Raw genomic sequence first — 27,799 nt, 5'->3', positions numbered from 1 at the left:
TGGATTCCTTGGATGTGAAAACCACTGAAACAGCAGGAACAAGCAGCTTGACAGGACCTCACAAATAGTTTAAGTTAGAGGGATGTAGGAAAATGCTTAGACTGTGAACATGTAGATGCCTTTTTCATTGAACATCATTCTATAGGACACAAATGAATCGAATAGCTTGGTTAATTTGCATTTGGTGTATTTGCTTGAAATTTAAGTCCCTTCTACAGAAAAACACAAACTGACTGATAAAAGACAAAGTCAAAAACTCAGCCAAATCTGGCATTTAGCATGCTGCGACGCCAACCCTCCACTGCCAAGTGTGTGAACCTCAGTCTCAACAGAGACACCCCCACATCTTCATATCAACAGCAATTTGTTTGAGCAATTCAACTGGACGCCCCCAGAACATTTAAACATGGGTCACTTCACTGAGAAGGCTTTGGACTGCATTTGTGCACAGCTTTAACGAACAAAAAGATTCAGTGAGGGAAAGCAAGGAGAAAAGGAACGAGGGGAAATACAAGACAAAGAGCTCACTGCAAAAGATCCCAAACTCAGGTTCAACAAACTGGGAGCAGCCAATCCGCTGCAACCATTCAGCCCACGTCTCTTTCATCTGCACGTGATAGTGAGCAACAAAATGTATGACTTCCAGAGAAGCAGCAGTGTGACAACAGGAAGAGTTCAAAACAATAATTTAGCAAACGTTATAAACATATCAGCAGACGCTGCCTGTGAGAGTCTTTGCTTAGCAACAAAAAACTGTTGAGCAGCTACCAACCAGGCCACCCAGTAGTGAGAGAGTCTTGTTAGCGGCACACCAGGCCACATGCCAACAGAGCTGAGGGGGATGATATTACTATGCTGAATATTAAAACGTTTGGCGGTACAAGCACTTTAATAAAGCAGCCTCAGACTTTTTACAAGTACAGAATATGACAAAGCAAAGCAAAGATTTCAGACACCCACTCCATCTGTCATTAGTTGTAGATCATAAGGTTCTGGTAACAGCCCATTGTAGGCTTGGAAGACAGTTTTTCTGAAAAGTATTGTGAAGCCCTGAGCCAATTTTTTAAAGCAGTTTTAACCCACTGGTTACCAGGCATGGGCCAGTTTCAGTCATTAATGGAATTAAAAGCTTTAAAACTGATTGTTTTGGAACTGCACAAATGTCCCACGATATCATTCCAACACCTTAAAGCCCTTCTAATAAGGTGCTTCAGAAGCTGCCATAGAGACCAGAGTTTGCACAATGCACACAATAATGCACTGTTGGCCCTCCCACATCTTTTGCTATGCACTGCTGGTCACCTGGTTAAGATAAGGGCCTTTAACATATTTGGCAGTTTGGAAACATTTCTGGTTATTAAAAAACATGAACGGTCACAGAGTGGAGACCCATTGAGCACTACTCCTCACTCTTTACAGTAATGCTGTTTTAAAACTAAGGCTGGCATGAATCAGAGCAGCATGTCTGTTAAGTTGCTGACTAAATGGTCTAGGCAAGCAGACAGCCCCACTTATTAACCAGCCAACATCAGCTTGTGTTACTCTATAAAGTATACGGCAGCAAAAACTGATAATATTCTGTCAAAGGAACAACTACTCCTATATTTAGCAGGCATTTATTCTACCGTTTTTGGTAAGTCTACATATGAAAATTAAATTAACTATAAATACATGTCATATGTAACATAGCTGCACCTATAATAAAATGTACTGTTCAGGTGAAACCCCCCAAAGTGGATCAGTGGTAGTGTCGGTGGCTATTTAGGCAGGATTTAGGCATGATTGAGGAGATTTATGATGTGGGGTTGTTGAAAAAAAGCGGCATTCCTGCCTGAGCTGCTGATGCTGTAACCCTGGTGCCAGAAACTGCAACTGGTGTGTAAAAATCTTTTTTTTAAATTAAAAGGAAAGCAAGTCTCATTAATGTTGAAAATTAATGGGTTTATGGGTTTTAAGACGAGTTTTAAAACTAGGCAGTGAAAGAGTCTCTCTAATATGCAGGGATAGGTCATCCCACAATTCAGGAGCAACAATAGAAAAGGCCTTGTCCCCTCTGAGTTTCCTCTTAGACCTTGGTACCTGCAGGAGCTGCTGTTTGGCCGACCTGAGGTAATTCAAACTTCTAACCTCCTAAGGCCCAAGGTGTTTTTTTACATCCATTTTTCTTTTTCTTTGCTATTTTGACTTATTGGAACTTAATTAGAACAAAAACTAAGCATCATCTTTTGATATTATGTACTTTTGGAGAAAAACACAGTCTACATATGTGGATTCCGGTTCCGAATTTCCACAAAACACATTACAGTCACCTGTGTGCAATAGAGTGAAAAACTCTTTATTTCAACCTTGAACACGGCACTTTTTTCCTGACTGTTTTGCATGTATTAACAACACATACATGCATATTTTTGAAACAAAGAGCAACCAGCAAACAGTTGCAGGATGGCATTGTATGCCTGTAACAAAATACAAAATATTCAAACCATTCATCTACTGTCATCAGAATCAGAATCAGAATCAGCTTTATTGCCAAGTTCGTACATACAAACAAGGAATTTGACTCCGGTACACTTTGCTTTTGTTCTGTTTTTGCATTACAGAATATACATATTTACAATGTACAATATACACATATATAATAAAAAGGTGCATTTGCAACATCTGTATGCTGTTGTTTTGTACTCTATTGAATGTTCAACAGAGAAACAGCCTGGGGGAAGAAACTGTCTCTGTGGCAGCTGGTTTTAGTGAACAGTGCTCTGTAGCGGCGGCCTGAAGGTAAAGCTCTGAACAGTTTATGTGCAGGGTGTGTGGGGTCTGCAGAGATTTTAGCAGCTCTTTTCCTGACCCTTGACCTGTATACGTCCTGGATGGAGAGAAGGTCAGCCCTGATTATTCTCTCTGCAGTCCTGATTATTCGTTGCAGTCTGGACCTGTCCTGTTTTGTGGATGAGCCAAACCACACTGAGATGACCAGCAGCTCCTGTGGAAGGTTGAACTTCTTGAGTTGCCTCAGGAAGTACAGTCTCTGCTGTGCCTTCTTTCGACGAACAGTGTCTATGTGTGAAGACCATCTCAGGTCCTCAGAGATGGTGGTTCCTAAGAACCTGAAGTGGTCCACGGCAGTGTTGTTGAGGATGGTGAGGGGGGTGTATGGGGGTGGTGTTCTCCGAAAGTCCACCACCATTTCCACAGTCTTGAGTGGGTTCAGTTCAAGGTAGTTCTGACCGCACCAGTGGACCAGCCGATCCACCTGCTGTCTGTATGCAGACTCACCACCGTCCTGGATCAGTCCAATGACAGTGGTGTCGTCTGTAAACTTAAGGAGTTTCACAGACGAGTCCGATGAGGTGCAGTCATTTGTGTACAGAGAGAAGAGGAGTGGGGATAGAACACACCCCTGGAGGGCACCAGTACTTATTGATCTGGATCGGGAGAAGATGCTCCCCAGTCTCACCTGCTGCTGTCGGTCCGTCAGAAAGCTGTTGAGTAGGTCCCCACTCTTACACAGTAACATAACATTAGAGCATTCTGATATCAGTGTCATCAAATCTCTACCTGTGTACTGTTCAAAATAGTCTAATGGGGTCCAGCCATGTCTGTCTCGATCAGTTTCATCCTGATGTTGATACTCTGCAAAGTTTAGCGTCAATGGAGTAGCCTTCCAGCGCATTCCACGCCTTGCCCAACCAAAATATTACCATTACAATTGACAGTATTTGCAGTAAGTTATATTTTTACTCATGTAAGCAACTGAATTGTATTGGTGCATCGATAACAATTACCTTTTTCGGACTCTCCTTTTATTTTGGTTTGGCTTGGTCCTGGTGTTGACTCTTCCAAGTCATCTTCTGAGCTATCGGCCTCAACCTCTTGAGTTTGATAGCGACACCCAGGAGTGCAGGAGGAACCTGTACCTGTCTCTTTCCCTGTGCAAGAACCTGTCAACGAATATTGTAAATATGCATGTGCGATTCTAGCCCTCAGGTCTGAACTGCATAAAACAAATAACTGTCTAGCGGATCTTGGCTAACCCTTATCTACACAACGGAGACGTTTTCGTCCTCTGCTGTGGTAAGTGGGTTCAGGAATGGGGTCCTTTTCTTCACTACTGTCACCCTCCTCCTCACTGCTACTTTGCTCCTGTGGTGATGGTTGGAAATTCTCATTCAGAATTGGATCATCGTTGTAAGACAAGTCCAAATATGAGTTGTCTCCAACATTAACCCAAGTAATTCCACTGCTCTTTGTACAGAAAAATGCTTGGAAATATTAACATGACAAATACAAATACTGATCAATGTATTATGAATGCAGATGCATTATTTATTAGTTAATTTATTTGACAATGTGGGTCTACAGTTTTTTAGCCGCACTAGAGTTAGCTGTAAGCTAATTTACATGTGCATATTACATTTTAGCATTATTTTCAACCTAACTAATTTATGTATGGAGAATGCATTTAGTAATTAAATGGTTATTTGTTTCATTGGAAAGATGTGCAGCTTTTTAGTTGCATCAGAGCTAGCTTATTTCTCATTTTACATGTGTGCATGTTTACTAGCATGTTAGCCCTTTCAAGGAACATCAGTCCTCAAGTACACCTATGTGTGCTTCATGTTTGGCAACGAACTAAGTAGTTATTTTTACTCTTTTTTTTAAATTTGAATGCCATGACAAATGTACAATGGTTTTATAAATATCTAAATCAGAATAAGCCATGAAATGTGACAGAAGTACTTACGAGGTCGACGTTTGTCTATGGAGCTGCCACCAGCATGATCCACTGTGTTTGCCGCCATATTTGATTTTGACCGTAGTGTGTTGGGCTCTTCTGACACCACCAGATGGCAGTATAGATACCTACATGTGCACCCATAACACCCCCAATAAAGCAGTGGACACAAATAAGTCTAAGTGGGCATAAACAGTCCTGTCCACGCATGTGGCCGCAACTGAAAATAAGAAGTTTAAAATGAACTCTAAAATGCACAGGAAACCAGTGGAGTGAGGCCTGAACAGGGGTGATGTGTTCTGTTTTTGTAGTAAGTTAAGAGACATGCAGCAGTGTTTTGAACCATCTGCAGACAAGAGAGCAAAGACAGACTTGCTACAACATAAAGACCATTACAGTAATCTAAACAGGACAAAATAAAAGCATTGGTTATTGTTTTAAAAGGTTACCTGGACAGAAAAGATTTTACTTTTGCCAACCGCCTTGAGTGATAAAAGTAGGATCCTACAACTCCTATTTTACTGTCCCAGGTAAAATCACTGGCTTAAAACCCAAACTGGTGACTGTTTAAAATATACTGTCAGGGGTCTCAAATCAACAGTGATGGACTAACAGTGGCCGCTTGGTCTGAACACCATCACTTCTGTTTTCTTTTCATTAAAATTCAGGAAGTTTAGGGCCAGCCAAGCTTTAATATCCTCTAAGCAATCCAACAGGATTTTGATTGAAAAGCTATCTTTCTGCTGTAAGGGCAGATAGATCTGGCAATCATCGGCATAAAAGTGGAAAGCAATTTAGTATTTTGGAAGAATAAAACCAAGAGGCAATGGATACAATTAAAACAGCAGTGGCCCCATAATTGAGAGCTGTGGGACCCCACACGATAGAGGAGAGGATGATACAGAGTCTAAAATGTTTACACAGAAAGACCGATCAGCCAGATAAGATCTGAACCAGTCAAGTGCTGTGTTCTGAATGCCCACTAAGTGATTTTAAAAAAAGATGTTGTTAATTACAATGGAAAATCTTCATAATTAACAGAAATAAAGACTTGAACAAATCAGTCTGTGTGTAATTGATCTATATGTGCTTCACTTAGTGAACTGAGTTTCTGAAATAACTGAACTTTTCAATAATATTGCATTTTGAAAACTGATTCTTAAAAATGTGCAGGCAGCCATATTGTACTTTTAAGCATAATTGTCACCTCCCACCTGCAGTTCTGACATCCTCCACAAGACGGCAAAAGACAGGTATAGGATTCACTACAGCAGGTTTTGGAGGAAAGTAATACATAGAAAAGAGGTGGAGGTCAGTATCAAAAATAATTCATTTGGTATAAACGGGCTAGATTTCACCCAGACTACCAACAAAGTTGATGTAGTGTCTCTTTATGAACATGTTTAAAAAATTCAAGTTCAATATCTTTTTTTGCTCATTGTAAGGGGCAGCAATGAGTTTTTCTGCTGTACTGAGACTATCAGAGAATCAGTGGCTTTCTAATGCTACATGGTACACATCACATATTTATATAAAAAAAATATTCTTAATTTAACTTTAAAATTCCAATAAAAACTCAAGGGCACTTGAAAAATGAAATTTTATTTTCCAATATGTTGCTATTTGAAGCCCTTCCCATGACAATTATTTTTATCCTCATATTCACCAGCCTGATGAACATCAAGGCAATTATTTCACCCAAATCCTACACATTCCTTATGAGTGACGGATGGTTATAAAGCAGATGTGCAATTATATGTTCAGCCATTCCTTCTTCTATCTGCCTCCCCGCTCACCTGCCATGCAATCATAGGATGCATGAAGCTGTAACCACATCTTTGAGAGCAGTGGACCATGGGTAATGAAGACAAACTGCACATTTCAAATCAATAATCGCAGCTGGTGCTCTCTCTCTTTCTGATCTGCTTAGCAACTTCATCTATCACCCCCCTCGTCTTTTACTCATTCTTACCTCAAGATGAAATGTTGATCAGTCAGGAAATCATGACAACCCCACGTCATCGTCTGAATTTGTCATGTCACTTATCACCACCTGACATCTCAGTATTGACAAAGTGAACAGGAGAATGGAGCAATTATACCAGTGAAGTTTGGAGGTGAGCAGTAATCACATACCTATCCAGCTGCTGCCATTGGAGAGCTGAGTAAGAATGTGGAAGAAATTGGAAGAAAGAGGAAGATGACATTGTCTGCCGTCTTGTTGTGTCTGTGTTTGTGTGTTGTCACCAGCCTATGTATCTTGTTTGAGCTGTATGAGCTGTACTCAAAACCAATATTATATACAAAACATCATTACTGATCTGTGATTGAAGCCCAAGAGGTTTATATTTCAAACAAGCTAATCAGTCAGTAATTAAGCTGTCATGGCCTGGTCTTAAGATTAAACTAACCAGACAATGAAGGGCTGTGTTAAAATTAGAAGTGCCTGGTGCCATGTGCTCCCATGGAAGCGATGCACACACCCTTACATCCTTGTGTGTAAAAGAAAATCTGTTTCATCAGGCCAGGCAAACGTCTTCTATTGCTTGGTGGTCCAGTTCTAATGCACACTATTGGCTCTTTTGGCGGTGGACAGGAGTCAGCAGAGGTATCCTGGCTGGTCGGAGGTCATGCAGCCCCATATACAACAAACTGCATTGCACTATGTATTCTTAGACCTTATATCAGACCAAGTTCTTCAGCAGTTTGAGATACAGTACTTTATCTGTTAGATTGTCCCACACAGAACAGCCTTCACTCCTTCCTTGAACCATTTGACATATATTGAACATCCCACCAGTGTTCAGATCATCTCCCAGTATGGAGATGATCTGTCCCTGTTGTCTAGACATTAAATTAAGGCCCTTATCAAACTCGCTCAGATCTTTATGCAAGCACATTTTACGTGTTTCTAACACATTTTGAGGACAAAATATTCAGCTGTTGCCTAATATAACCCACACACTAAAAGGAGCAATGATAGAGATAATTCATGTTTCTCACTTACCCTGTCAGTGGTCATAATGTTATGTCTGATTAGTGTATACTTCTACTCAGCTACTTTATTTTAGGACATTTTATGCTGTACAATGCTTTTTTTTAAATTTACGGTAAATACGTCTTGCAAATATCCCTAGAGCCAGAATCCAGGAAAGATTAATTAAAAAGAAATGATCTTTCTGTAACTTAGGATCAGTTTAGGTTTAGTCTAATTTCACTCTCTTCTCTTCAAGTCTATGGTATCACAACTGACAGCTTTACCTAATAACCTAATGAAATAATTGTTTGCAACAGAAGCTTTTCAATTTCGAGAGGAAACAGACAGTTGGCACAACATTTTGCCACAGATGACCCCTACTGGTCAAGATACTTTATTGCAACTAATCTATGGTGAAACTACAGGTCCTTCTCAAAATATTAGCATATTGTGATAAAGTTCATTATTTTCCATAACGTCATGATGAAAATTTAACATTCATATATTTTAGATTCATTGCACACTAACTGAAATATTTCAGGTCTTTTATTGTCTTAATACGGATGATTTTGGCATACAGCTCATGAAAACCCAAAATTCCTATCTCACAAAATTAGCATATTTCATCCGACCAATAAAAGAAAAGTGTTTTTAATACAAAAAACGTCAACCTTCAAATAATCATACAGTTATGCACTCAATACTTGGTCGGGAAACCTTTTGCAGAAATGTCTGCTTCAATGCGGCGTGGCATGGAGGCAATCAGCCTGTGGCACTGCTGAGGTCTTATGGAGGCTTCGATAGCGGCCTTTAGCTCATCCAGAGTGTTGGGTTTTGAGTCTCTCAACGTTCTCTTCACAATATCCCACAGATTCTCTATGGGGTTCAGGTCAGGAGAGTTGGCAGGCCAATTGAGCACAGTGATACCATGGTCAGTAAACCATTTACCAGTGGTTTTGGCACTGTGAGTAGGTGCCAGGTCGTGCTGAAAAATGAAATCTTCATCTCCATAAAGCTTTTCAGCAGATGGAAGCATGAAGTGCTCCAAAATCTCCTGATAGCTAGCTGCATTGACCCTGCCCTTGATAAAACACAGTGGACCAACACCAGCAGCTGACACGGCACCCCAGACCATCACTGACTGTGGGTACTTGACACTGGACTTCTGACATTTTGGCATTTCCTTCTCCCCAGTCTTCCTCCAGACTCTGGCACCTTGATTTCTGAATGACATGCAGAATTTGCTTTCATCTGAAAAAAGTACTTTGGACCACTGAGCAACAGTCCAGAGCTGCTTCTCTGTAGCCCAGGTCAGGCGCTTCTGCCGCTGTTTCTGGTTCAAAAGTGGCTTGACCTGGGGAATGCGGCACCTGTAGCCCATTTCCTGCACACGCCTGTGCACGGAGGCTCTGGATGTTTCTACTCCAGACTCAGTCCACTGCTTCCGCAGGTCCCCCAAGGTCTGGAATCGGCCCTTCTCCACAATCTTCCTCAGGGTCCGTTCACCTCTTCTCGTTGTGCAGCGTTTTCTGCCACACTTTTTCCTTCCCACAAACTTCCCACTGAGGTGCCTTGATACAGCACTCTGGGAACAGCCTATTCGTTCAGAAATTTCTTTCTGTGTCTTACCCTCTTGCTTGAGGGTGTCAATAGTGGCCTTCTGGACAGCAGTCAGGTCGGCAGTCTTACCCATGATTGGGGTTTTGAGTGATGAACCAGGCTGGGAGTTTTAAAGGCCTCAGGAATCTTTTGCAGGTGTTTAGAGTTAACTTGTTGATTCAGATGATTAGCTTCATAGATCGTTTAGAGACCCTTTTAATGATATGCTAATTTTGTGAGATAGGAATTTTGGGTTTTCATGAGCTGTATGCCCAAATCATCCGTATTAAGACAATAAAAGACCTGAAATATTTCAGTTAGTGTGCAATGAATCTAAAATATATGAATGTTAAATTTTGATCATGACGTTATGGAAAATAATGAACTTTATCACAATATGCTAATATTTTGAGAAAGACCTGTATGTTCCCTGAAGTGCTACATTGTGTCTGATTAATATAAATTAATGAGCATAAGCCAAATAAGTTCACAATTATATTTAATTGCTGTATTTGTATTCAGTATTACATGTTTCAGGCTCAGTAGTGCTAAGAAGTGTTTTGTGTGTGTTTTATGGCAAGATTTGGGAATATTGACAGCACTGAAGGCTGTTTGGCAGATAACAAGTCAACGCATATCACCTTTGCTGTGAATCAACCAACAACATAGCCATTTGTGCAATGAATGCAACGTGTGTGTGTTTTCCCATGTCAATCCCACAGTCCTATTTCCCCCAACAGGAACCATAGTCTCCCCTTATCCCATTAAGACAATTTCCAGCACTGGCATTCAAACATGTGCACGTGTGTGTCCTTGTGGTTGCATAAACACACACACACACACACATATATAGATCAATGCACACAAATATACCAATCTATACACACGATGGGCAGAGAATAAGTCATTTCAAAATCACACCTTTTGGAGAAAAAAGTGTAAAAAAAAAAAAAAACAACAAAGACGACACTAGGGCCTCCAAAACCTCCATCGGTGTTGGCGGATTGTAAAGGACTGTCAGTTACTGCAACCTTCTATTAGGCCAAAGGGAAGCAGCAGGATTCAACTGGGGGCCCAACGAAGGGCTTTTCTTCCTGGAAATCGGCCCTCGCACATGGACCTGAATGCACTGTGTCACTAATCTTCTGAGCTGTGGGAGCCCACTCTATATTCACAGACTGTGCCATCCCAGCAGACACTGCCACGCATGCTGATGCTACTATACTCACTGGGAGGCTGATGCTCAGATAACCAGAGAGTTAACCATTAGGGTACAAAAACCCTCATCATTCCACAAGAAAGGAAAACAAGCTTATTTCAAATTTGTTTTGAAAAATCCAAAATGTAGTTTTAATAACTGTATATAGGTAACCAAGCCAAGTTTTGATTAATTAACTTAAAAATATTCCTTGGGGTCAACAAGTTCAGGTGAAAGTTCAATGAATTAGATTATCATCAAAAAAGTTAAATTATGAAATTGATTTAATTCAAAAAGTGCAACATATAGATTGCGCACAGCTAATATAAGGAATTATTTCTGTTACTTGTAATTTTGCTTATAATGAAAACACAAAATTCAGTTTCTTTGAAAATTAAAATTTTACATTAGAATAATAATAAAAAAAGATTCTTAATAAAGAAATGGTATGGTTTATAAAATCATGAGGAAGACTGCTGACTTGTCCAGCAGACACTCACTGACACCTTTCACAAGGAGGGTAAACAACAAAAGATCATTGCTAAAGGAGCTGGTTGTTCACAGAATGCTGTATCAAAGCATATTATTGGAACGTTTAGTGGAAGGAAAAGCTTTGAAAAAGGTGCAACAGTGAAAATCGCAGCCTTGAGATTATTGTCAAACAAAATCCATTTAAGTGTTTTGGAGAGATTCACAAGATGTGGACTGCAGCTGGAGTTAAAGCTTCAAGAGCCACCAGCAGAGAGGCACATAATGCAAGTTGCTCAATGTCCAATGTGAAGTTTCCACAATCCTTCGCTGACCAGCTTTATGAAGATGCTGTTTCAATTTTCCAGCAGGACTTGGCACCTGCCCACAGCACAATGTCCTTGTTGCTATGTGTATTTTAGGAACTAAATGTACTAAAGTGATCACACAAACATTAAACATATCTAAGTCCAGTTTATGTGAAATTACATTTCTGTCTCTCTGGCCTTCAGGAATGTCTTATTGTGGTCTGATGACTGGTGGCAACCTTTACTTATCCAGCACAGAGCAGTTTCATTTAAAAACTAATGCATTGCAAACTTCAAATACCAAACATGTTCTTAGGTTAATAGACTAGAACTTCAATACTGTGAAAGTAAAAGTAGTTTCCACCAATGGGAAACCCATCATTAGTTACCAGCTCAATATCTAATTAAATCTGAAATATAGTTACAATCTGCACTCCTGCGTATGAGCTAGTGTTCTATAAAAATATTTTTTAAGCATAATTAAGCTTTGATTTTGTGATTAAAGTAAGATTTTGTGAAGTCTCCATGACTTTTGAAACTACATCCCACACCCAAGGTCAGACACAACAGCATGTAAACATAACATGTAGAACATATTTCCCATGATGCTTTTCAGTTTCAGGTTCCAGTTCAACATTTTCATTTCTGTCAGCCACAGTGGACAGAAAAACACAAAGTTGAGTCAGGATTCAACTGAAGTAGCAGTCTTAAATATTCCTAATGAAGTGCTGCCCTCCGGTGGACACATAAATACATAGAATTGATTTATGACTCATGTAAGTAAATAAATTGTTCAGATTGCTGATTGGTAAAACAGGACTGCACAGCTGTCAAAAAGGGCTTCCTTTTGTCCTATTTGTGAACATATTTATATTAGTCATATTAACAGGAGGCTACAAATAAACACATAGTTTTCTTTAAAGTCCTTTAAAGTTCTTCATGCACATTAAGGCATTCATCATCAAGCTGCTTAGGTTCAGTCCCACAAATACTGGTGCATCCCAGTTAATACAAAAGTCACCAAAAAGATGTTTTTTCAGTAACTGATTTTGTATTGAATAAAGAATTAAACTTTACACAAAGTGTTACTTTTCAAGCATATTTACTGCTTGTTTGCCTGTTTTCCTTTGTTAATTTAGATAATTATGGCTTACAGCTAATAAAAACAAATGAATAAAAAGGGGATTTTTAACATTAAAATGTTAAGGTAGTGAAAAGTATGTTTCTGTACTGTACAGTATGCCCTCTCAACACTTTGGCAGAGCTCCTTTTGCTTGATTACTGCATGCTTTGGACTTGCAAAACACTTGACACTTGCAGATGAAATGGTTTCTCAAATTATCCCTGACTGTGGATATTTCAAAGTGGATCTCAACCAACCTGTGCTTTTCCACTATTCCTCCAAACTAAAGGCAAAATTATGTTTGATCTGAAAAGATGAATTTGGATCCCTGAGCAACAGTCCAGTTCTTTTTCTCCTTAGTCCAGGGAATAAATTTCTGGTGTTGTCTCAGGTTTATAAGTGGCTTAAGGAATGTGACAGTTGTACCGCATGTTTGCACGTCTGCACAGGGTAGTTCCTCAAGCCTAGACTCCAGCAGCAGAACACACCTGGTGAATCTCCCCGACAGTCTTGACTTGGCTTGACAATCCTCTCAGGATTGTGATTATTCCTGTCACTCATGCATCCGTTTTACTGTATATTCTCATAACGCACTCCATTAAGAGGCACTTTCTTTAACAATGGCCTTACGTTGCTTATGCTCCTTGTGGAGCTCATCAGTGTTTGTCTGCTGTACAACTGTCAAATTAGCAGTCTTTTCCATGGCCACTACATAACATTTTTATTTTAAAATCATTTTTATTGCTCTCATGTAAAATTCTAAAATTCGGAGACACTAAATTTTGGATTTTTATTTCTTGCAAGTCATATTCATCAAAATAAATAACACTATGTGAAAGAAATCTGCATATGAGTTGAGTGATTAACTTTTTGATCATAATTTATTGAGATATGCCTGTTTAATTAGAAAGTTGTAAAATGCAACATCTTAATCAGTGAATGAAACACACCAAACATGTCATCTTTACAAAAATAGGAAAAAATCTAAAGCACATCTATTCTCCTATATTATACTTCCTTCCTGTTCCTGCATTATAATTCCTCAGGGTTTGGCTCAGACAGCAACAAAAGCAACGTTTAACCTCCTAAGCACAAAAATAACTGGTTTATTGCTGTTGAAGTTGAGGTTTTCAAACCATTCCAGTCTTAACTGACCCAATCATGCCACTTTGTATTGTTTCATTTTAATGTTTTATATTGTATGTTTTGATCACTGTGAAGCACTTTGTGACTGTGTGTCTGTGAAAAGCGATATAGAAATAAAGTTTACTTACTAACTTACTTACTTTTTTATCTCCATCCACCTCAAGCTTCCTTGTGGTGACATCTACACCCTCTTTCAGTTTCTTAGGTTAAGACATAAAGCCATACAAGCTGACTTTTCTCACAATGAGAAAGATTTGATGATGATTTGTTTAAACTTTTAGGAAAACCCAGCATAAATCAAGGAAAATGTGTTAATAATGTTTCGAGTTACTACATGTGCAGAGTTTCTCCATAGTCAGTTTCCCACATTACAGATTTTACTCTGACTTAAACATTTCTTTCAAAAAATCAAATAATCTGTGAAGTATACAGCAATATTTATTTAAATTTTACACTTACAAAAGATTAAATGACCTCGGTTCCCTTGTAGATTGAGGGCACATCAGTGTGGCAAGAGACCGCTCACAAAAATAAAGAACCTATTAAATAATGAAAATAATCTTTCAGATCTTTGAAATGCTTTCTTCCAGCATCAAGTGGACTCATACATTGCCTGCATGTCTAACACAACCTCTGGTTTAACCCTACCCCTTCTAAAAATAATTGTTTAGTTGAAACGCACTAAAAGGTCTTTCTTTTACTTAAATACAATTGTAGTCTAAACCTTCCCCTTGCATGCTCTCCTTCTGTTACATCCTCAAAAATCCTCATTGTTAACCTAAGTCTGTTTGACTGGTTTGCCAACTTCTTACTGACGTATTCCTCCTGGAAATGAACTCCTCCACTGTGCTGGAGTCAGTGAACTCAACTCCGATTCACAGGAAAGCTTTGCAAATGGATCCAAAAAGGTTTGTGTGCCATTGGTGTCGGATCATATTTTCCTCCATGCAACATGGAGGTGCTCCCATCTTAACCCAGTAACTTTTAGGTTGTATTTCACTGTGTATTAGCAAGTTCCAGTTCTGCCATGAGTCAAACTTGGGACCATCCATACATCCACCACCTCTACTCTTGGAGTGACCTCAGGTTGACTGGATAGCAGCTGCTCCACCATCATCCAAGCTTAGACACGTGTTGAACCACATGTCCATAGAGACCAGGATGGTTCTGAGAGCTGAAACGACAACCAACTGGACGTTAAGCTAGGTGCTCTATTCTTTCCATAGTACCAGCTGTCTGGTGCTGGCAAATCTAACTGTTGACAAAGGTAGTCCCAAAAACTAACTACATTTCCATTTCCAACATGTCCCCTCAAAATCAAAGTTAGGTTAAAAAAGTTGGAATTAGACCATAAAATAATTTCTTTAGCCTCTCAGAAAGCGATAAAATCCTAGTAATCCTGTTTTTAATCAGTTTCAATTGTAGTTGTCTTGGGTGCTCATTTTATGGTTCTTTTTACATCAGTATTGTGGATTAGAATTAGCATTGTCTTGATTTCTTGTTAGCGTTTTATTTACATTTCTTATTTTCTTTTATTAGTATTGATCAGACTGGTTTGCTTGATAATAAATTACATGCTCGATCTTATTGTTTAGCAGTATCGTTAGTCAGATTTGTTTCAATTTTAAATAAATTCAGAATCCTGAAATCTTGTACTGCCGTTTAATGCAATGTGCACAGCTCCCTGGAAAGAAAAAAAACTGTAATTCACTCTTCAGATTTAATGTAATAAGTTATGACTGATTGAACTGATAGGAATACTAATATCTAATACAAATAAAAATTCACTTCACCTCTAACATAGGTTGTCCCCATCTGATGTACTCGTTTCTAATCTTGCCCAATTTGAGGATTTAAACTATGTGTGAGGAAGCAGCAGAGAGAAGGAAGAGAGAATAGGATAGAGTTCAGACAATACTTTGTTGTTCCTTCAGATCCCTTGTGTCGCCTCATCATGGTTAGAGTTTTGCCAACAATTAACCTGTAACCACAAAACATCTGAGATGTTTTAAAATCAATAAGTAATAACAACAAAAACAAAGTCAAAGTGAGGCACAACAAAATCAGAACAGGACATGTCACACAAGGCGAGGACACACCATGCTGGTCATGCTGCTCTGGGAAATTTATTACATGAGTTTTCTTTTTTTTTTTTGTATTATTAGTATTATGATGATTATTATGTTTTCACTGGTGCTCCTGTCAGTGTGATAAATGGATCAGTCAAGCAGCAGGAGTCACAGTCCATCATCATCATAGTCACCACCACTGTAAAATTCTTTTCACTGTATTATGATAATTTTCAGCATCATTTTTCCTTTTTGTCAGGCTAAAAAATAATTTACATTACATAGTTTTTACTGACTTTTGAAACCACAAACATTCCAGCAACACACTGTAGAATTAAGGGGATTAACAATCAGAAAAGCATGACTTTTTGCATAGTATTAAATGAACAAAGACATTGAGTTCTTTATTTACAATTATTGTATAGATAAAAAAAATATCATAAAAACAAGATGAACACTTAATTCACTTACCCATGAATGGCTAAGTATGCCAAAAAAGCTATCTGTTGGCATTTCTCTTTTTCTTTGTTCCACAAATTGCATGCTGCTAAATACAGTACATCGAGGCAGGTGAGTATATTGCAAAAAAGTTTCGTTGATATCATCATCATGATGGGTGTCATTATAAACATAATGACAGGTTGTTACAACACATGTTATGATTTCGATGCGTTTCTGACAGGAGCGGTGATTGATTACAAACAGCCAAAGTGCCGCGTCATCAGTATGACTCATTGAGTTGCGTGATGTAATCAGGAGGAGTTCGTGTTTTCTGTCCTCAGTGGACCCATATCTGTATTTACAAAAATCAGTTTAACTTCAGCTTCCTAAAGAAGAATGTCCTCCCCGGTGTAAAAATGGTTCGAGAATGTTGGCTTTTTTTACATACTGAAAATGCTATATCTATGTGTTTTTTTTTTTTTTTTTGTTTGTTTTATTTATTGTTTTTCATTTTTACAGACAAACAAAAGTCAAACACTTGAAATATAGCTAAATAAATTAAAAACTTCTAAGGGAAATATCAGAACCCAGACTGTTTTCTTTCAAATTAAATAAAACAGATTTTATTCAGATGTTTTTTGACATGCCTGAGCTGACCAGTAAAGCTTGTGCTCCCTCTTTAGATGAACGGCTGAACAATGACAGAGGAGGAGGATGCGAAAACACAACAAAAAAAAAAAGATAAAGGTGCTTAGAGAAATGATTGTTTACATCGTCTACTCAACAATTTTTCATTTATGTTTAAAAAAAAAAATTTTTCCTAACAGTTGCATAATGAGCTTACTTTATGACATCATGCTTGCCACTGACTTCGGTTAGGTAGAGTAGTAGAGGCTAGCTAGGTGGCCTTGTCCTTCTGAGTGCAAAAAAACTGATAAATGTGCCTTCTGTACGCAACTTCTGATAATGTCTGATTGGGCGAAGTACAATAAATAGTTTACAACTAGTGAGTACAGTTGAGATGCGAAGAGTACTGTATATTCTGTGACGGCAGGAAGACAAGCTTGGTTAAAACACACAAAAGCACATCTAGAGTTACACCACAGAAGTTTTCATTCATAACCAGATAGTGCAGGACATTTTTTATGTATATATATATAAAAAGAGTCAAAGCAACATTCCATTTTAGTTGTTATTAATTTTGTTTTTTGTTGGTTTTTCCTTTTTTTTTAGATGTTAAAAATGCCAACAGCATTTAGGGGCTGCTTGTGTCCAGATGAAAATAAGCTTAAAAAATCAAAATAATTTAGAAAATAACAGCACAATATATTGCAAGTTTTAAACAAATTTCTAAAATGACTGGATTGCAGCCTTTTGATGGTCGCATACATCTTTAAAACATCAAGTCCTTTGAACAAGCAGGTTTACTTAGATGACAGTTAAATAAAAAAGGTCCTGATATCAACCTTTTACACGAGCACTGACCCCAGGTCAGCATTGACGCAAAGCAAAAATAAACCAGAATCAATAAAACAAAACTAACCAAATCAAATATCCTCCTCTGTCACAAAAAGGAGGCCTTCATTATGAAAAACCAAAGGCAAGACGCTCTTATTTGATCCCAACAATCATATAGAGTAATACTAAGTTTCCACATGTACTTACTATGCGACCCATTATATTTTGGTTTCTTCTCGTCGTTTATCCTCTAAAAATATCTACATTATTTGACAATATAGCAGGCAAGTTTCAGCACATGATTTTTCCCGTAATAACAGCAACAAAACTCTGAGCTCGCCTCCCCCAAGAAACCAGGAAATTCATCTCTAAGAGGTTGTAAACAATTACATTCTGTTTAAGACATAAATAAGTCAAAGTAATTTAAGCCATTGAAGCAGAAACAAGGCAACATGCCAACAAACAAAGATAAACTCTCTCTAAATAGATTTTATGAATTTATATGTATAGAATATATCCCATAAATGCTATCATCATCATTATTATTAATATTTTGCATTTCTCTTTTTCATCAGGTGCAAAACTACTGTGCAAGTTCAGCCCTACCACCTCGACACACATTTCTGTTAATGGATGATATCATTTTTTTAAGAGTCCGGTACATGTTCATGCCACACAAAGGAGGGAGAGAGGACTCAGAGAAGCTGTCTTTACATTTATAGTCCGCTGCAAGGCCCAGCCCATCAGAACCAAACAATTTCAGTAAAATTAAAACCCTTTTTAAATAAAACTTGGGTAAGGTACATTCATGCAGGATCAATAATAATAACAAGAATAATCAGACTCAGAATAATAACAACGGTTTTTAATTTAATTTAAACTATTACTGTATCTGTGTTAACAATGTTATTATTGAAGAGAAGGAGTTTAAGGAGAGAATAAAGTCTGTTTGCCTTCTGCACTCCTCAGCAGTCTCCCTCTTCCTCGTCCTCCTCCAGGTGTCGCTGCAGACACAGTTCATACACAACGTGCAGTCAGCTGCACGTTTATACAGTACATGGTAACCGGAACAAGCATAGTGTCATAAACACCATCAAGGCTGCCACCATACACATGCAACCACAAAAGCAGGATGGCTGTGTAGGTTGTGTAGCTTTGCGGAGCTTTTTGGATTGAGTTTTTCTTTTTATTCTTGCCATTTCATTAAGATTTGCTCCAGTTGAAAGGAGACAAGAGCTTTATGGGCTTAAGCTTACAAGAGGGAGATGGATCTGATCTGTGTCGGTGGTGCAAAATTGTGCTGTGGAAGGAGCGGAAGGTGAGAACTGAGTGGCCATGTGTAAAAGTAGTAGTAGAAGTAACAAATAAAGGTCTGGGAAAGCCGGAGGAGGTGTTCCTGGACTGTGAGGGAACAACCTGGGAGGTTAGAGCTGCGTTCAGGATAGGGGTTAGAGGCTGGTCTCCAGGCTGTGCAGAGGGCTGGCGGGGCTGGAGGAGGCAGCAGATTTACTGATGTCGATGGTGAGGTTGATGCCACTGTCAATGGCGTTGTTGTTCTTGTTAGGAGACGAAGGTTGGCTGGAGTACTTCGTCCTCCTCCTGGCAGAATCATCGTCCATGTCATCGATGAGGGGGATACTAGGTGTGGAGTCATCTATCCTAAACTCGGGGTGGGTCATGAAGTTGTGTATGGATGTTCTGGAGTCGGGTTTTTCCAGGCCTTCGTAGAGGGAGCTACGGAATGCGTTCACAACTCGAATCTGTTGTGACAAGAAGATCAAAAAAGGAAGGAAAACACCATGAGAGGTGATGTGATAGAACAAATGAAAAGAGCTGCAGGGAACCTTGTAATGAGAGAAAAGAGAGAAAATCTTTTCTTTCTATTTTTGGGAATATAAAGTGAGGAGGAAAAAGAGAAACGAGAGAAGGCAACTGCAGTCTGTTTTCTGCTTGCACAAGATGACTACAGGTCACAAGTCACTTAATTTTGGCGTGCACTAAGAAAAACTGTGAGGAACATAATCATAAAGAACACAAGTAAATTATACATTTCCAGAAAAACCAAACCAACACAAACGCTCGTTGTAAGTATACGCTTTAGTCCAATGTGCTGTATACCTAGAAACAAGCCACATTAATAAATGGAATGCGTACAGAAAAAAATAAAGGACAATACCACATGCAGTTTTGAAGAAATCTGGTGGACGAGGTCAGTAAGAAAGAAGTTGGTTAGATCAGAGAGATCCAATGAGGCAGTTTAAAAACTTCTGGGGGGTAGGGGGGTGGGGGTACCAGACCACCGTCTGGCAGAATATCCACACAGCCTCTGAATGAGACACACAAAACACTCAAATATAGCACAGTGTAGCAGAGGCATTGTCCCAAATGGAGTGAGTTAAATCTGCATGAGGTTGGCTCAACCTAAGCATTGCAGTGTAAATAAAACTCACACCAACCAAACACATCCCAGAAATAAAATAGTGTCATTTAGACAACAAGCAAACACAGTAGGTTAAAATATTATGAACACACACACAAGATGTAAACGTAAAGTACATGCAACAGTGGCAAACTGGACACTGGCACAAGTAAAGCTGACGTCAAACAAAAGGAGGTGAATAATGAAAATAAGTTTCATTGTCAGAGGTCTGACGGTCGAAGCATGTTTCTCACTCCATGCATATCTAAGTAAACACTCAAGTATAAGCTCAGCTATGTGTGAGTATCTAATTAATCACATGTTCATGTGTAAGAAACAACTTACAGCATGGTGACCTTGAAACCATTTAGAGACTTTTTGAAGAATCAAAACTGGGAACGTGACCACTTATGCTACGTTCAATCTGCAGGTCTTGATTCTCAATTCCGAAATCTTTGCTGAAATCCGATTTTTTGAGTGGTCTTCCAAACTACTAATTAATTGTGACGGCCATTAGACTTCTCTGAACGGTTCACGATCTAAAAGCAGCCTGCATGTGCACAAGGAGAATGTAGACGTTACACAGCAGCACACTGTTTACAGAAGTAATAATTGATGCCATCGTCTCTGTGTTGTTATCAAGTTTTTGAGCAATGGGAACCCGTAACAACACATCATAACAACACGAAGAAAGGTAAGAAAAAAGAGAGCACAACTAATAAATCTGCAGTGGGTCATTTTTGTAAAAATATATTTGTTACATTTTTGTTAAAGGTGTCACTATATCCTGACAGTAGGCAGGCCATAATGAATGTAAAGCATAATGTTGATGTTTCATCCCAAACAGTAAATGTGCCATAGTTGTTTATCTGCCGTCATTGGTGGCCCTGTTTACTAGCCTGTGCATTCATGGCAGGCTCCAATGTGGAGAACGAGGGCTGTAGCACAGCAGAGAGCAAGGGGGAGGGACCTGTAAGGTGTGCTTGTTCAAACTTTCACACCAAGTCTCGTTAGTGGAGCAGTGACTGCTACCTCTGTAGAGAGGTCTGTTAGGATGCGTAGTCGGAGCCAGTACAATGACGAAAACATCAGATAAAATGCGACATGACCGTTCAGACTGCGGACGCTTTAAAAACCATCGGTTACGTATCCGATTTAGTACCACATATTGTAGTGGCACTATTCCAATTGTTTTGGAGATCAAAAGATCGGAAATGGGTCGTTCTGATTGCCACGGAAAATTGAAATACAGGTCACATTTGCCTGCAGTGTGAACATAGCCTTAGGTACATTCAGTTTTATTTATAATTCAGTTTTATTTATATAGCGCCAATTCACAACACATGTTGTCTCAAGGCACTTCACAACAGTCAGGTACATACATTCCAATTAATCCTAAACATTGAACAGTGCAGTCAGAGTTAGTTATTCAAATTGGATAAAAAGTTTTTATTTTTAAGGAAAACCACATGCGGGTTTTTTAAGTAAAGTATCTGAGACCATAACATAAAAGAGTATCATATTTTCTAAAATTTATATAACTCTGTCAAGTTCAAAATTAGAAAGTAGCAAAAGCATTTAGCACAATTTGTAAATTTGTAGACTGAATGACTATTAAATCAGATGCTCCAAAACAAAAACGTTATTTGTAGCAATCAAAGGCTTTCTTCTAGAAGTTTCACAGTTTTTTTAAATAACCATGACCAATTAGGAAAGTACTGTTTTCTCAAAATCACTAGTTCCACAATTATTGGCACTCTTGCTACTAATACTTTGTACAAGCACTTTTTTTTCCAAAAGGACAACACTTCTCCTTTGTCATAATCACAAGGTTAAAGCACAAACAGAGAGGGATCTCTTTTTTGCAAAACCTCTAGTTTATCTAGTGTCACCGGTCGTCTCTAAACCATTGTTGTCTTTACATCAACCAACAGATTTTCTGTTGGACTTAGGTGTGCGGACTTAGAAAAACATAGATGAAAGTTGGTTTTCTGTCAGATTAACCATTTCCCTGTTGATTTGGCCACAAACTTTGGATTATTATTTTACTCAAAGATCCAATGACATAGGCACCTGTAGCAATTCTTGAGATTTCTTTTCAAATCTCCTGATTTTCAGAGTTTATGTTACCATGCATTCCAACAAGGTTCTCAGGACCTTCAGAAGAGAAACAACCCCACAGCATCACAGATCCACTGCCACACCTAACAGTGGACATCAGGAGCATTTAAACAGATTTTTCCTTCATTCCATGTTCATCTTAGGCTCAACTGACACATGATTCCAGTTGAAGTCTCAACAGGATTTAGAAAAACTATAAACATCTAGGGTTTGTGTTGGTATTGCAAAAAGGCTTTCTGCTGGTATGTTACACTCAGACAACTGGTTGGCATGTGGTTATCACCTAATGGTTGTATTTATGACTTGGTGCCAAGTTTCCAGTCTTGGCTCTTAGCTCCAGTTGTGCAGTGAGCTTTGGAGGTGTTAAGAACATTCTGGGTCCTTGTTCATTCTTCTTTGTTATTTTACCATAAAAAAACAGGAAGTTGTGAAGAGCTGATTAAAAGGTATTATTCCATCAAATGATATTAATAAAGTAAATTATTGACATAGTTAGTTGTGTCAGTAAGTGTGACCCTAGTGACTATGTTTAAAACATATATTTCTAAATATGGGATAAATATAATATGGGATATTTCTCCACCTAATAAATGTAGCTATATTTCTTTTTAAATATTACAGCCATTAAATATACTGTGTAATAATACAGTATAACAATATTATGAAGCGCCAGAAGGAAAATAATATGCCTAGAGATTTTAATTGAACAAATCTTGCAAGCAGCATCATTCTTATAGGATATTATTCAGCAGATAAAGATTAGATGACATTAAAAAAAAAAAAGTTGTTGGAACATTTCCCCATACTAAAACAGTTCATCCTGGTAATTTATTTTAAATTTTTGTCTTTTTTTAGAGATATTTTTAAGCCGAACTCAATGCTGCATCAGATTCACAGTGTTGATTAGGTTCAGTTATGCCTCTAAGCTAAAAATAGAGATGGTCACAGATCTTAGGCTCTTATAGCTTATGCTAAGAAGACAGTTTTTTTGAAAGCATTCAAGGTAAAACAAAGGATATCCTCAACCACACATATAGCTGCTTCCTCAATATCCGTTAGGTTACTGAAAATATAATAAACAGTAAGAAAAATTAGTTTTGTCTCAAGTCAATATTATCTTCCACATAAGTGGCAAATAAAACAACATTGCCACTTATACTTGAATGTTCACCCAGTTTCTTTTGTGAGTTGATTGGAATTAGTTAATATTAGCGTCCGTCAAGACTTAAAAATGACAGGAGTGACAGATGTGATGATGTATGGGGGATGAGCAGAGGGAGACAAACTCACAACCTGAAATGTCACGCCGTGGGTATCACTCTTAGTCCTGTGCTCCTAGCACTCTGGGGAAACAAACACACATTGACCAATGAGAAGACAGTACAGCCAACCATGGGAGGAGATATCAAGATGAATTTGAAATCCAGTGTGAACATCAAAAAGACAGAATAAGAGAGAAAATGAAAAAGGCAGCAAGAGAGAAAAGGACAAATCTTCAGAGATGCCAGCGTCACAATGGAGGCAATGATGGCATTACGTCTAGTAACTTAAGTTTAAAAATAAGTGATTGATGAGTACTGGATGGCACCCCTGAAGCAAAGAGAGCAGACAAGCAGACTGACAGAGTTCTGACTCACGGCCAGTAGTGGGAGGAGCAGTAGCAGCAGTAGTGCTTGTAGGAGAGGAAAGGGCATTGGACAAGGACACGTGACTAGGACTAGAAACATTGGTTACATCCTGGGTCTGGCTGGTGGTGGATGATTGGCGCCTCAGAGCCCCGGCCCCCTGAAAGGAGGTGCCGCTCTTGAAGGTGTTGACTACTTCAATCTGTGGGAGAAGAGTGGGACAGGAGAGGACAAATGGCTGCTCAGAGTGACACGAACTAAATGGCAACACAGGCTGACTGGTTGGGTAAAGGGAGTACAACTTTGCAGACACATAAGGGTAGGGGGTGGGTCAGGGTGGAGTATCCCCACAACCAAATGACGTATACGAATTTAAAAGCTGTCTTACACATAGAAAAACATGTACCTGTCATGGTAGCCATTAACATATAATACTAACACAGTAAACATCTTGATTCATCCAGGATCTACTGCAAGAAGCAGACTGAATTAAAACCTTTAAATTGGTATTGATTAACAATTCTCCAGGCTTTCTTAAGAGTTGCAGGATTGTGTTTCAGAATTCGGTTGCTTTTTCACATAATTCATCGGCCCTTATAAGATTTTTGATTTGCTCATTCAGTCACTTAACTGTGATCTGTTGATCATTAAGGCAGAATAAGGCTCCAAAACTGAAAGTGTTGAACCTGTGCTGCCTCCACACATATTGGACAATTTAGAAAAGAAATGATTGAAGGTTGGATCTTAAAGGACTTTGTGACAAAAAACCTGTCACAAAAACACACTTCCCATTTCCTGAGTTGAATCTGTAAATAATATCAGAAATAAAACAAAACAAATATTTGAAGAAAAGCATAAAGTAGATGATCAGCTGAAGGATTGTGCACATCCTGTATCAGGTTTTTGGTTTATTTTCAGATTTGGATTCAGTCTTCCAGATACTGGACATTAGCTGACATGTCAGATTTTTTTGTTTATTGTCATGGTCATGTACAAAGACTGGGTACAAAATAAGTGAAAAAGCAGTCTAAAAAAAAAAACTGTGAAAGAACAGCATAAAAAGAGAACTATTAATTCTTATCAAATCAAATAGATTTATCAGACACTAAGTCTAAAGTCACTTGGGCAAATAAAAGTTTGCCTCTGCTTTATTTTTCTTTGTCATGTTTAGCTGGGGGATAGCTTCATACAGGACCACTAGTGACACATCAGTGAGATGAAATCAAGTTCAACACAAAGGCAAAATAGTGTTAACTATCACAGTGATACCGGTCTTCAGAGTTCACCACAGTGACAACAGTTCACTGATTATTTTCTGTTCCTCCGATGGTCCACAGAACTTCCTTCCACCCAGGAAAAGTTGGATCTTCATGTTCCTAAATTTGTTATCTTTAGACAAAATGACTTTAACGTTGTGATATTAATTTCTTAAATATTATGCGAAAATTTAAAAGAAATAATATCTTTAATGGTGACTAATAATTAAAGTGTCTAGAAGTTAATAAATTAATATATTATATTCTGATAGCAATTCCATGAAAATATAAATTATTTGCACATCTGTTTCTGAAAACAGGTGTCAAGCGGAAAGAAGAATAAAGTAAAAGGAAGCAAAAACAATATCTGCAAGTTTAATTTTTTCTTCCCAGGTGCCACCCTCATGAAATCCTAAAGTGAAAAAAAATAATCTTACTTGAGTCTGAATGCGGTTTAGACCTCTGAACCAAAGGATTTGACCTCTCCGTAACTCCCTCTCTGCATGGTCAATCTCCTCATTGTCCTCATTTGCATCCTCCTCTGGTAGCTCATCTTTCTGAGTTAATTGGCCCGCCCGACGAAGGAAACGCAGGTTGCTGTTGGGTATGGAGGCAATCACCTAAACAACATAAATGGCAGAGCACTTATAGTTAAAATGCAAAAACCTAAACAAAAGCAAAAACTAAGCAGTGCATGAAAAACAGACGAAAACTAATTTGAGTTACCTGTCCCCAGACCAGCTCTCCCAGCCCCAGGAAAACACACCACATCCACTTTTCCAGGTCCAGGGGCTGACAGCTGAATGGCTTTCCTCCAAACTGCACAATCACAATCTGCACAAAACAGTAAGAAAAAAAAAGACTTTTACTTATTAAACAAAAAAAACATGACAGCTCAAGTTTGGCTATGTGAAATATCCAAATCTGAATAAATAAAGTACAATAAATAAAACACACTAATTAATGGATTTAAAAACAGTTGCAGCTGTTTACCTGTATAGCAAATGTCCCAAAAACGATGGAGCAGAAAATTGGGTTCCTAAAGATCCCGTCAAACACGTTCCTCTCTCCGTGTATTTTACGAGCATTTATCTCATTAAACAGCTGCATCATGACAAACGTGTTGAAGATGATGGTGTAGTGCTCCGATGGGGGAGAGTGGAGAGGAGCATTGCGACCACTGTCGATGTCAAAGATTTTCTCACCTGGTGGGAATACAGAACATAAAGTGACTTCTTTCATTTTAAGCCAGTATTGTGACACACTATTATTGAAGGATACATGTACTGTGCATACCAGCAAACAGTAGTGTGAAGATGATAATGAGCTGATAGACTCCATGTCCCAGGATGTTCTTGGTCATAGTGCTGGAGATAAGAGGCTTATTGCGACCATACGGTCTTCTTTTCAGCAGGGACTCTGTGGGAGGCTCCGTTGCCAGGGCCAGAGAAGCAAAAGTATCCATAATCAGGTTAACCCACAACATCTGCACTGCTTTAAGTGGAGAGTCCTGTGGAAATCAAAAGCAAATCCCCACTGAGAAAAGATAAACTCCAATACAGCTGGAAACATATAATGGGTACAGTGGATCTTTTCATAAAACAGTACAGTATCATCTTTATCCTAACACACAAACATTATTTTGCAGAACATTTAATTACTCTATTCACCACTTTTAGAAAAATAGATTAGAAAAATGACACAATTCTAGTGCAACTAAAAAAACACTTACTATACTATTGTCACAAATGGGTGTTAATACCTCTGTTTAATGCCTCTTACCTGTGTGATGCAGGCTCCAGTGAAAGCAACTATGACAGCCACAACATTAACAGTAAGTTGGAATTGAAGAAACTTGGAAATGCTGTCATATACATTCCGGCCCCACATAACTGCCTTCACAATGCTGCTGAAGTTATCATCTGTAAGAATAATGTCTGATGCCTCCTTAGCCACATCTGTTCCAGCTATACCCTGAAAGAGCAAAAATGACAAACCTATTACACTTGTAATCATTTTTTTCTCTGTGAAAAGGAAATGGTTTGAAGAGGAAATGGCATGAACACTATGTAATGATGATTAAAAAATGATAAACTGACATAACATTTAAAATAATTTAAAGACATTTTTTTAGATTTTACAAATGTTGGTTTAACAGAGCATGCTGTTTTGAACTTTAGGCTGTAATTCTTAATTAAAAAAGTAGAAAAAGGTAAGTAGCTAAATCCAGAAATGCATAATTGCTGAAGATGCTGGCTGTTCACAGAGTGCTGTATCCAAGCATATTAATAGAAATTGTGCAAAGAAAGACTGTTGTAGAAAAAGGTGTACAAGCAACAGAGACAACTGCAGCCAGGCAAAGCCCACAGAAGAGTTTGGGAGAGGTTCACAAGGACTGGAATGTGGCTGGAATCAGTGCTTCAAGAGCCACAGCAGACATAGATACCCATGACATGGGCTGGAACTGTTACAATCCTTGTGTTAAGCCACGCCTGAACCGAATAGAATTTTAAAAGTGTCTTCCCTGGGCTAAGAAGAAAATGGACTGGATTGGTGCCCAGTAGTCAAAGGTCCTCCTTTCAGATGAAGGTATACTTTCAATTTCATGCAGAAATTAAGGCCTTAGAGTCTGGTGGAAGGGTGGAGATGCACAGAATCCAAGTTTCCTGAAGTCCAGGGTGAAGGTTCCAGTCAGTGATGATATTTGGTGGCATCTAATCTGTTTATGTTGGTCCACTGTGTTTTATTAAGACATAATTCAGCCCAACCATCTAACATGAAATTTTAGAGCACTTCATGCTTCCCTCTGCTGCCAAGCTTTATGAAGATGCTGATTTCATTTTTAAGAAGGATGTG

The 27,799-nt window shown here is 38.5% G+C and overlaps 1 protein-coding gene across 17 annotated transcripts in view; it reads right to left on the bottom strand.

Moving 5' to 3' along the window:
- Nucleotides 1–13,974: 13,974 nt before the first annotated feature.
- Nucleotides 13,975–27,799, bottom strand: part of atp2b2 (ATPase plasma membrane Ca2+ transporting 2) — a 198,711-nt gene continuing 184,886 nt past the window's right edge. For 10 of the 17 annotated variants that reach the window (XM_047346414.1, XM_047346413.1, XM_047346415.1 and 7 more), the window contains 6 exons: nucleotides 26,726–26,917; nucleotides 26,240–26,453; nucleotides 25,937–26,148; nucleotides 25,670–25,777; nucleotides 25,381–25,563; nucleotides 13,975–19,282 (listed from right to left, as the gene is read on the bottom strand). In XM_047346414.1, the coding sequence (XP_047202370.1) occupies nucleotides 18,971–19,282; nucleotides 25,381–25,563; nucleotides 25,670–25,777; nucleotides 25,937–26,148; nucleotides 26,240–26,453; nucleotides 26,726–26,917 (1,221 nt within the window). In that variant the 3' untranslated portion in view covers nucleotides 13,975–18,970. Of the gene's footprint in view, nucleotides 19,283–23,352; nucleotides 23,406–23,699; nucleotides 23,890–25,380; nucleotides 25,564–25,669; nucleotides 25,778–25,936; nucleotides 26,149–26,239; nucleotides 26,454–26,725; nucleotides 26,918–27,799 lie in introns of all 17 variants that reach the window. The other 7 variants (XM_047346420.1, XM_047346428.1, XM_047346426.1 and 4 more) reach the window with 6 other exon arrangements.

The sequence above is a fragment of the Girardinichthys multiradiatus genome, chromosome 20, assembly GCF_021462225.1.
Source record: "Girardinichthys multiradiatus isolate DD_20200921_A chromosome 20, DD_fGirMul_XY1, whole genome shotgun sequence".
NCBI classification, from domain to species: domain Eukaryota; kingdom Metazoa; phylum Chordata; class Actinopteri; order Cyprinodontiformes; family Goodeidae; genus Girardinichthys; species Girardinichthys multiradiatus.
This window is presented reverse-complemented; position numbering and strand designations above follow the sequence as displayed.